Source organism: Phocoena sinus, chromosome 21 (assembly GCF_008692025.1).
Source record: "Phocoena sinus isolate mPhoSin1 chromosome 21, mPhoSin1.pri, whole genome shotgun sequence".
NCBI lineage: Eukaryota > Metazoa > Chordata > Mammalia > Artiodactyla > Phocoenidae > Phocoena > Phocoena sinus.
Window position 1 is genome coordinate 33,555,805 of NC_045783.1, and position 11,775 is coordinate 33,567,579.

General features: G+C 48.2%; 1 protein-coding gene across 1 annotated transcript; it reads left to right on the forward strand.

Annotated features, from left to right (window-relative positions):
* The first annotated feature begins 537 nt into the window (after positions 1–537).
* On the forward strand, positions 538–11,554 carry LOC116746634 (sodium-dependent phosphate transporter 2-like). The gene is given in 5 exon segments (XM_032618132.1): positions 538–872; positions 2,165–2,337; positions 2,340–2,420; positions 2,423–2,729; positions 10,772–11,554. Coding segments are annotated over 5 exon segments (963 nt in total). The 5' UTR covers positions 538–660; the 3' UTR covers positions 10,962–11,554.
* Positions 11,555–11,775: the final 221 nt, after the last annotated feature.

Below are 11,775 nucleotides of genomic sequence, written 5' to 3' on the forward strand. Positions count from 1 at the left end.
TTTTTCTTTTTTTTTTTTTTGCGGTACACGGGCCTCTCACTGCTGTGGCCTCTCCGTGCGGAGCACAGGCTCCGGACGCGCAAGGCTCAGCGGCCACGGCTCACGGGCCCAGCCGCTCCACGGCATGTGGGATCCTCCCAGACCGGGGCACGAACCCGTGTCCCCTGCATCGGCAGGCGGATCTCAACCACTGCGCCACCAGGGAAGCCCTCTCTGTTCCTTTTGAGGAAAATGATTTACTTGTTTCGAAGATTTGGTGGCCTGAAGAAATCTGAGAGCAGTCATTTATTGAACAGAAGAAAACCAAGCAGACTATAACAGTATCTTGAAGACAAAAAGGATAAACATTTCAGGGATTCTGAGGTTAGTTTAAGAAAATAGAAGGCCAGTCTAGATGGCTGTAGTATTTACAGAAGTTTACCTTGGGAATCAGTCTAATCCTGTCTTCTTTGTTGGTCTTGGATGAGATAACTCAGGCCTAAGCCTCCATCTTTCCCTCCATAGCTGAGTTTTCTAGCCTGTGTTTCCCAGATGATTGAACTCTCCACTTTATTTTGTCTAACTTTTTTCTTCATTCCCAAAGTAAGTATGTAACAAGATAAATATTTATTTTTATATTCATTTGTCAGTAACAAGAATTCTCTGACAAAATTTTCAGTTATGACTCTATTTTCTTTAGGCAAATTACAAAAAGAAAGTGCTTTATCGCGAGTCTCTGATGAAAGCCTCAACAAAATTCAGGAAGCGGAGTCTCCAGTATTTAAAGAGCTACCGGGTGCCAGGGCTCATGACGACAGCACCGTCCCCCTCACCGGGTCGGTCGCAGAGCCATCCGGGACCTCAGAAAGCACGACAGGGGGACACCACCCCGCGTACCATACGGTAAGACCCCGGGGGCTGAGGTGGCGCTGGGCCTGCTGGCCTGCGTGTGGCACTGAGCCTCCAGTGCACACAAGTGTCCCCCGGTTTCTGCTTTGAGAAAACCTAGGCGCTAAAGAGGCCTCAGGGACCAGGCAGTCGCAGAGCAGGCTTACTCGTTGTCCTGTGATTTTCCTCCAAGAGCCATTTACCTACAGTCTCCCAGCGGCACCCAGACCCCCCGTACCCACCCCTCTGAGTGCCTCACCTGCATCTTCACGTGCAGTCACCTAACTGCTGGAGATCGGAAGGTCGGTTTATCCAGCTTAATACGAACACCTTCCTCCTGGAAGACGCGCAGAGCGAAAGCTGACATTGGAACGGGAGGGGGTCCCACTAGAGAATCACAGAAACCATCAGGGACCATCTTGGGGCGGGGGGGGGGCCTTTGTCCCACAGCATCTCTGGACAGTGATGGGCAGGCGCTAGCATCTGCCTGCCCACCTCCCTGCAGGGGCACTGGCACCGATTTCCAGGCTGCGTTTGGGACTTGGCAAAGAAGGCAAACAAACTGCCCACTGATCTGACAGATCTGCCTTTGACTGCCCGGACTGGGCTTTTTTTAAAAAATTGAAGCATAGTTGATTACAGTGTTGTGTTAATTTCTGCTCTACAGCAAAGTGACTCAGTTATACATATATATACATTCTTTTTTTTAAATATTCTTTTCCATTATGGTTTATCACAGGATATTGAATATAGTTCCCTGTGCTATACAGTAGGACTTCGTTGTTTATCCATTCTCTATGTAATAGCTTACATCTGCTAATCCCAACCTCCCCTCCAACCCTCCCCCAGCCCCTCCCCTTGGCAACCACCAGTCTGTTCTCTATGTCTGTGATTCTGTTTCTGTTTCATAGATGAGTCCATTTGTGTCATATTTTTAAGGAGCACTACAGCGTGTATCTCACAGGGTTCTGGGTTGGGTCCCTCTTATATGAAGTTTTTTGTAAAATGAGCTCCTTACAGGGAATCCTCCTTTTACTGGTTCCTAGAAAAGGAGAGAATGCTACCGCAATTTCTGGAAGACACATTTTAAGAGACCGTAACATCATTTTTTAACTACCATATTAGTTTTACTTACCCTTTGTTGTGTGTTTCCAAGTTTCCCTTTTTATTTGAACCATACTGCAGGGCCTTCATAGTCAAGTTAGAAAATGGAGCACGTGGGAAAAAGCAAAAGCACCTGCCACCCCGCCTTCCCAGATGACCTCGGCTCTCAGTCTGTCCCCTTGTCCCCCTGCAGGCGGGCGCTGTCCATGACACACGGCGCCAAGTCGCCCGTGTCTAACGGGACCTTCGGCTTCGACGGCCCGGCACGCAGCGACGGCCACGTGTATCACACAGTGCACAAGGACTCGGGTCTCTACAAGGACCTGCTGCACCGCATCCGCGACGAGCGGACGGCGCCGGACGGGGCCCGCGGCTGCTGCGGCGCAACAACAGCTACACGTGCTACACGGCGGCCATCTGCGGGCTGCCCGGCCTGGCCACGCGCCGCGGCGACGCGCCCGGCCCGAGGACAGCGAGAAGCTGGTGGCCGACGCCGTGGCTTACTCCCGCCGGCGGCTGCGCTACGACAGCTACTCCAGCTACTGCAACGCCGTGGCCGAGGCCGAGATCGAGGCCGAGGAGGGCGGCGTGGAGGTGCGCCTGGCCACCCCGCTGGCCGAGCCCGAGCCGCCACGCGATGACGTGGCGGACGACGAGAAGGAGGAGAAGGACTCGGCCGAGGTCCACCTGCTCTTCCACTTCCTGCAGGTCCTCACCGCCTGCTTCGGCTCCTTCGCGCACGGCGGCAACGACGTGAGGTCAGTGCCCAGGGCGCGCGGGCGGGGCGGGGGGAGGCGCACGGCAGACACACGGCCACCCTGGAACCTCGCGGGTCTGTACTGCCCGGGTCCACCGACATGGGCTTTTCCCCACGAGTGTAGCACCCGCATCTTCACTGCACGGATCTTTAAATGAACTAGGTGTGGGGGAAGGTTTGCGTTGGATCGGAGATCACAACACGCGGAATCAGAAGACGTGGGGTTTGAGCCCTGACTCTGCCCACGCCGTTCCAGCTTCCTGCCCTGCCTGAGTCATTCAGCAGTTCCTTTTGGTTTTGAGTCAGAGAGAGCGGTACCCGGATTTCCGCCGAGTTGTTCAAGGGTCACCTGTGAATAAGTAGCTCCTGTAGTGTGCCAGACGGTGACACGCGTTAAAGGGAAGAGAGGAGTAGAAAGGGGTGTGGGACCCCTGGAGGGCTGCCGTGTTGGATGGCTGCTCGGGTCAGGAGGGCTCGCCGAGTGACACCTGCAGGGGCTGAGGGCGCAGCCGTGTGCTCGTCTTTAGGAGAACATTCCGGACGAGGGGACAGCAGGTGCGAGGGCCCAAGGCAGGACGTGCCTTGGGGGGTGGGGGGGGCGGGGTTCCGGGAAGAGCCACAAGCAAGAGCGTGGAGACGCTCAGGTCGGGGGTCGTGGAAGCCCGAATGTGTAGTCTCTACCCCCCTCTCACTGGCTGGGCAGCTCCAGACCAGTCACTGAATTTCCCAATGCCTCAGTGTCCCAATCTGTGAAGTGGGAGTAAAGCTAGTACCAACCACATGGGATTTCTGTGAAGATTAAGTGAGATGCTTTCTATAACAAGCTCAAGACAGTGCTCTCCATAATCAATATCCCTACATTTTCACTCATACTATTATTATAATGTTTCTGTCCAAATCAGGAAAACATGCCTTTGTTGCTTTTGTGTTTTTGCTCAGTTATATGACTCTGTTTTACACTGTCTACCCACGTGCACCAGCGTTTCTGTTCTTTTTAAAAGAAGTCTTTGTGCCAGAGAAGAGGCCTGGACATCTTATGTTCTGCTCAGTGTCGTCTAGGGGTCGCCATGTTATTTAATAGGGGGCACCATGTTCTGTCTCCTCTTAATAATTTTTTTTCTGCCCTCTCCCACCAGCCCACTTCCTCCTCTTTATCCACAAATTCTTTATTGAAAGCCTGGTACTGTCAAAGTGTTATGAATTGGGTCCCTGTCCTTTAGGAGTTTAAATTCCAGTTAAGGAGACAAGAAAGACATACACGTAGAAAAGTAACAGAACACCTCAAAACAGCATTTAAAGGCCAGAGGAAGAGTCTAGGTGGTAGCTGCTATAGGTGACCAGAGTTTAGAGCAACTGTTTGCAGTTTGGGGCTGCTTTTGAGGCTTTTGAGCAGGGATATGGTCTGATGAAAGCAAGGTTTTAGAAATAATAGTGTGATGTGAAGAGGGGGCTTCTGTCCATTCAGGAAGAAGTCATCAAGTCTGTACCAGGGCTCAGAGCTGAACCACTTGTAACTTACCCTAACCCTCCTCAGAGCAGTCCTTTGCAGTCCTAAGTGGTATCCTTCAAAGACAGGGACTCTGAAGCTCAGAAATGTGACTTTCTTGCCCAGAGTCACACAGCTGGAGAGAAGCGGGCTTGGGAGCTGGCTCTTTGTGACTCAGTCTGCAGAGTGGAGGTGGGCTGAGAGCTACAGAGGCTGTTGAAAGCCCATAGGGAGCCTGGAAGTTGTCACTCTACCCTAACAACAGGAGAAAACCGAATGGACTGAAAAATCAACAACTCTTCTTGGATCCAGAAAGGAGAGGAGGACACAGGACAAACCACTGCCCCCAAGACTGGAGGGACAGACAGTCCTGGAAGAGTGACTCAGGAGTGGAAGCTGCCATGGAACCAGGGAAACCTGGACTGGAATGATGGACCCTGGAGGCTCAGGGGGGACAAGTAGAGAGTTAGAGGCTCCAGGGGACCCATGGTAGGGGGACCCCATGATATTGTGAGTTTTACGTCCAAGAGCTGTACCAGGTCCTCACAGTGAATATCAGGGAAGAGAAATCCCCTCCTGCTCCTGTCGGGGGAGGGAAAGCATTTGACAGAAGAGAGCAACTGTGTGCTTAACCAGGCCTGCTCCCAGGGGAAACCAGGTCACCAGAGCCCAGCCTGCAGGGGGATTACCACAGCCTAACTGACCTGGGGAGGGGAAATACACTCCAGACTTCCCTCACCTTCCACTTGGGCGAAGGGAAGCACCCACCTCGAGCCATCCTGTACCACTTAAGGGGGAAGCAGAAACCGAGAAACACTTGTGAAGTTCACAGTCCAGAGGGACAGGCTCACTGAGAGACCGAGACCTCATCAAAGGACTACAGAAGGCTTTCATCCCCAGACCTCCCACCACATCACTAAAGGCCTATTTACAGCAGTTCCTTCTACCCAGGAGATCATGTCTGGTTATCAAGAAAAATTTACAAGGCATACCAAAAGGCAAGAAACACAATTTGAAGAGACAGAGCAAAATTCAGAACCAGACATGGCTGGGATGTTGGAATTATCAGATGAGGAATTGAAAACAGCTACGATTCATATGCTGAGGTCTCTGATGGATAGAGTAGGCATCCATTAGATGAACAAGGTAAGCAGAGAAGGAAATCCTAAGAAGGAACCAAAAAGAATACTGGAGATCAAAACACTGTAACAGGGCTTCCCTGGTGGTGCAGTGGTTGAGAGTCCGCCTGCCGATGCAGGGGACATGGGTTCATGCCCTGGTCCGGGAAGATCCCACATGCCGCAGAGCGGCTGGGCCCGTGATCCACGGCCGCTGAGCCTGCGCGTCCGGGGCCTGTGCTCCGCAACGGGAGAGGCCCGCGTACCACAAAAAAAAAACAAAAAACAACACACTTCTAAATAACACTTGGATCAAAGAAGGAATATCAAGAGGAATTTTCAAATATTTGAACTAAATGAAAATGAAAGCACATCAAAATTTGTGGGAAGCAGCAAAAACAGTGCTTAGAAGAAAATTGAATTGAATTGCTGCACACGGACTTTCTCTAGTTGTGGCGAGCGGGGGCTACTCCCGTTGCGGTAAACGGGCTTCTCATTATGGTGGCTTCTCTTGTTGCAGAGCATGGGCTCTAGGCATGTGGGCTTCAGTAGTTGCAGCACACAGGCTTCAGTAGTTGTGGCTTGTGGGCTCTATAGTGCAGGCTCAGGAGTTGTGGTGTGTGGGCTTAGTTGCTCCGTCACATGTGGGATCTTCCTGGACCAGGGATCGAACCTGTGTCCCCTGTGTTGGCAGGTGGATCAACAAACTATTAGTAAATTGAATCCAACAGTGTGTAATGAGAATTATCCAGCACGACCAAGTGAGCTTTCTCTGAGGTATGCAAGACTGGTTCAAATTGCATTGAATTCATATATTAGGAAAGAAGGAAGATATAAAATCAGTAAATAATAAATAATAATATAAATAATAATAAAATCAATCTAAGTTTCCAGCCTAGAAAAATAGGAAAAGAAGAGCAAATTAAATCCAAGGTAAGCAGAAGTAAAGAAATAATAAGAATTAGAGCAGAAATAAATGAAACTGAAGTCAGGAAACTAATAGAGAAAATCAATGAAACAAAAAGCTGGTTCTTTGAAAATATTAATGAAGTTGATAAGCTTCTAGCCAGGCTAACTCAGAGAAAAAGAGAGAACACAAATTACTAATATCAGAAAGGGAAGAGGAACATCACTGTAGATCCTATGGACATTAAAAGGATAACACTACAAAATACTATAAAAGGAATACTATGAATAACCAGTTTGATAACCTAGGTGAAATGGACCAATTCCTTGAAAGACAGAACTGCCCAAACTCACACAAGAAGAAATAGACTATCTGATAGGCCTATATCTATTAAGGAAATTGAATCAATAATTAATAACCTTTCAAAACAGAAAGCACCAGGCCCCGATAGGTTCACTGATGAATTCTGCCAAAGATCTAAGGAAGAAATTATACTTGTCTACAGATTTCTTTCAGAGGATAGAAGCAAAAGGAATACTTCCTAACTCATTCTGTAAGGCCAGCATTACCCTAGTACCAAAACCAGTGAAAGACATTATAAGAAAACTATAGACCTGTATTTCTTATGAACTTCGTTGAAGAAAAAACTCAACAAACTATTAGCAAATTGAATCCAACAATGTATAAAGAGAATTATCCAGCATGACCAATGAGCTTTCTCTGAGGTATGCAAGACTGGTTCAACATTCGAAAATTAGTTAATGTAATCCATCATGTCAATAGGCTAAAAAGGAAAAGTCACATGATCATATCAATAGATGCAGAAGAAAGCATTTAACAAAATCCAATACTATTCGTGATAAAAACTCTCAGTAAACTAGGAATAGAGGGGAACTCCTCAACTTGATAAAAATACAAAAAAACTACAGCTAATATCATACTTAATGGTGAGAAACTCAAAGCTTTTCCACTAAGATCAGGAACAAGGCATAGATGTCCCCTTTCAGCACTGCTTTTCAAAACTGTACTGAAAGTTCTAGCTAATGCACTAGGACAAGAAAGGGAGATAAACGTATACAGATTAGGAAAGAAGAAATAAAACTGTCTTTGTTTGAAGATGACATGACCATCTATGTAGAAAATCTGAAAGAACTGACCAAAAAAAAAAAAAAAAACTCCTGGAACTAATAAGCAATTATAACAAGGACGCAGGATACAGGTTAATGTACAAAAATCAATCACTTCCTACATATTAACAGAGAACAGGTGGAGTTTGAAATTCAAAAACACAATAGTACCATGTACACTGGCACCTTGAAATACTTAGGGATAAATCTAACAAAATGTGTACAGGATCTATATGCGGAAAACTGTAAAACTGATGGATGAAATCAAAGAATGGAATAAATGGAGAGATTTTCCATGTTCAAGGATAAGAAGACTCAATATTGCCAAGACGTCCGTTCTTCACATCTTGATCTATAGCGTCAATGCAACCCCAATCAAAACCTCAGAAAGTTATTTTATGGATACTGATAAACTGATTCTAAAGTTTATATGGAGAGGCAAAAAACCCAGAATAGCCAACGCAAAATTGAAGGAGAACAAACTTGAAGGACTGATACTACCCGAATTCAAGCTTGCTAGTAAAGCTGCAGTAACAAGACAGTATGGTATTGGTGAAAGAACAGACAGATAAATCAATGAAACAGAATAGAGAGCCCAGAAATAGACCCACATAAATATGACAGTCAACTGATCTGGCAACACCAAGTGCTGGCAAGGATGTGAAGCAACAGGAACTCTCATTCATTTCTGGTGAGAATACAAAATGGTACAGCTGCTTTGGAAGACAGTGGGACAGTTTCTTACAAAACTAAGCATACTCTTATTGTACCATCCAGTAGTCGTGCTCCTTGGTATTTATCCTAATAAGCTTATATCCACACAAAAACCTGTCCATGGATGTTTATAGCAGCTTTACGCAAAATTGCCAAAACGTAGAAGCAACCAAGATGTCCTTCAATAGGTGGATTGATAAAAACTGGTACATTTACACAATGCTCTTCAGCACTAAAAAGAAATGAGTTATCAAGCCATGAAATTACATGCAGGAACCTTAAATGCATATTACTGAATGGAAGAAGCCAATATGAAAAGCTGCATACTGTATGATTCCAACTATATAACTTTCTGGAAAAGGCAAAACTATGGAGACAGAAGATCAGGGGTTGGGGTGGGAAGGAGGGATGAATAGGTAGAGCACAGAGGATTTTAGGGCAGTGAAGATTCTCTGTATGATACCCTAATGATGGATACATGTCATTTATTATACATTTGTCTAAACCCATAGAATGTACAACACCAAGAGTGAACGCTACTGTAAACTGTGGGCTTCAGATGATTCTGATGTGTCAGTATGGGTTCATCGGTTGTAACAAATGTTCCACTCTGGTGGGGATGTTGATGATGGGAGGCTATGCATGTGTGGACCAGAGGATATATGGGAAACCTCTGTACCTTCCCCTCAGTTTTGCTATGAATCTTCAACTGCTCTAAAGAAATAAAGTCTTAATTTAAAAAAGAAAAAAAGCTGTGGCATCCCCCCGAAAAAGTCAGTGCATGCCTGCCAAGGGCCTGAGTGATGATAGGGGGTCTGGGGGGAGGGGTAAGCACCTGAGTGAGTCCTAAGCTCACATCCCAGTTCTGCTTCCTGCTAGGGACATGACTTTGGCATCAGTTTTCTCATCAGTAAAATGGGAGTGACAATAGCCAGTTTAAGGGGTGGTCCTGAGAACTAATGATTAGCAGTAATGTTTGTGATCCCATAGTGGGGAGGCTGGCACAGCTGCCCCAAATTGGTAGCTAATGTTAGTAGCTGTGCTGGCAGTGAAAATGGAAAGAAATAGAGAAAGAAAAGAAGAAAAAAAGAACTTGTATCCACTTCTTGTGATTTTTCAGTACTTTAAAAAAAAGTAGGGACTTCCCTGGTGGTGCAGTGGTTAAGAATCTGCCTGCCAATGCAGGGGACATGGGTTCGATCCCTGGTCCGGGAAGATCCCACATGCCGCAGAGCAACTAAGCCCTTGCACCACAACTACTGAGCCTGTGTTCTAGAGCCTGTGAGCCACAACTACTGAGCCTACGTGCCACGACTACTGAAGCCTGTGCGCCCTAGAGCCCACATGCCACAACTACTGAAGCTTGCGCGCTCTAGGGCCCGCGTGCCGCAACTACTGAGCCTGTGTGCTGCAACTACTGAAGCCCATGCGCCTAGAGCCCATGCTCCGCAACAAGGAAAGCCACCGCAATGAGAAGCCCGCACACTGCAGCAAAGAGTAGCCCCCGCTCACCGCAACTAGGGAAAGCCCGTGCACAGCAACAAAGACCCAGCACAGCCAGAAAAAAAAAAATTAACAAATCACACAACCATTAAGATGGCGACTCTAAAAACAAAATAAGTGTTGGCAAGGATGTGAGAAATTGGAACTCTTGTGCACTGTTGGTGGGAATATAAAATGGTGTAACCACTGTGGAAAACAGTCTGAAGATTTCTCAAAAATTTTAAAATAGAATTACCATATGACCCAGCAATCCCACTACTGGGCATATACCCAAAAGAATGGAAAGCAGGGTCTCAAAGAGACATTTTCACACCCGTGTTCACAGCAGCACTATTCACAATAGCCAAGACGTGGAGGCAACCTCAGTGTCCATCAACAGATGAATGGCTAAACAAGATATGGTGTGTGTGTGGTGTGTGCGTATGTATACACACACACACACACACACACACACAGTGGAATATTCCACCTTAAAAAGGACGGAGGGGCTTCCCTGGTGGCGCAGTGGTTGAGAGTCCGCCTGCCGATGCAGGGGACGTGGGTTCGTGCCCCGGTCCGGGAAGATACCACATGCCGCGGAGCGGCTGGGCCCGTGAGCCATGGCCGCTGAGCCTGCGCGTCCGGACGGGAGAGGCCACAACAGTGAGAGGCCTGCGTACCGCAAAAAAAAAAAAAAAAAAAAAAAAGGACGGAAATTCTGTTACATGCTACAACATGGATGAATCTTGAAGGCATTATGCTAAGTGAAATAAACTAGCCACAAAAAGACAAACACCATACACTTGCACTTAAGGAGAAACCTCGCAGAGCTACTCCAACTCAGAGATGAAGTTAAACGGTCGTTAGCGGGGGTGGGGCAGGGGCAGGGCAAAGGGAATTCTTATTTAATGGGTGCAGAGTTTCGGATTTCCACGACGAAAAGTTCTGGAGGCCTGTGTCACAACAGTGTGAATATCCTTCACACTCCTGAACTGTACACTTGAAAATAGTCAAGATGGTAAATTCCTGTTTTTCTAAACCACAACCAAGCAAGTTACTAAATCATTTTTATCACCTGTAGATTACATAGGCAAGCCCCAAATGCGACAGATGGGCTGTTCTCAAGAAGAGAAGTCCCTGCACGTCATGTACAGCGTCATCTGTATGCATGTACGATGTTTGTACAATTAACCTCTTTTTTCCTCCCAGTAATGCCATTGGTCCCCTGGTAGCTCTGTGGCTGATTTATGAACAAGGTGCCGTCCTACAAGAAGCAGTGACTCCCGTCTGGCTGCTGTTTTACGGAGGGGTTGGAATTTGTACAGGCCTCTGGGTTTGGGGGAGAAGAGTGATCCAGACCATGGGGAAGGACCTCACCCCCATCACGCCGTCCAGGTAAGCCGCCGGGGCGGCGCGGAGTGGTTGTGTCTGGACGTCCCAGCGCGGCTCTCTGCATAGCCGGGTCTGCAGCGGGGTCCCCGTGTGCCATTCTCACCCGTCACCCTCATGCGCTGCTCAGCGGTGGCACGGGGTGAGGGTGGGAGTGGGAGGGATGGGAATGGAGGGAGAAGGGAAGAGAAAAAGCGAATCCACCTGCAGCCACACCCGCACCCCGTTCCCCTCCCACACTCCCACTGCCCTTACCCCGCCTGAGGTCCAGAGAGCAGGCGGGGAGGGAGAGAAGGGCTCTTGGGCCTGCCTTTCCCGAAAATCCTCTGCTCACCAGCTCCACCTGCTGGCTGCAGCTGTCCCCTGCTGCCCTTCAAGGTTTACTCCACATCCTTCCTTTGCTTCCTGGGCTAAGCCGGCAGGAGGGGTGCCCATGCCCCAGGGTGGGGTTTGGAGACTCCCACGTGGTTTCCTATGGTCCTTCTAGTGTGTATCCTCTAGAGCAGGGGTTCCCAACCCCTGGTCCGCGGACCGACAGCGGTACGTGGCCTGTTAGGGACCAGGCCACACAGCAAGAGGTGAGTGGCAGGCGAGGGCGAGCCAGCCAGTGAAGCTTCACCTGCCGCTCCCCATGGCTCCCCCTGGCTCGCATTACCGCCTGAACCGTACCCGCCTCGCTCGCATTACCGCCTGAACCATCCCCCTGTGGAAAAATTGTCTTCCACCAAACCGGACCCTGGTGCCAAAAAGGTTGGGGACCACTGTTGGTTAAATAACAAATTCACAGGAGAACTTTCCAAATACAGCTAAAACTTGAAACCGCC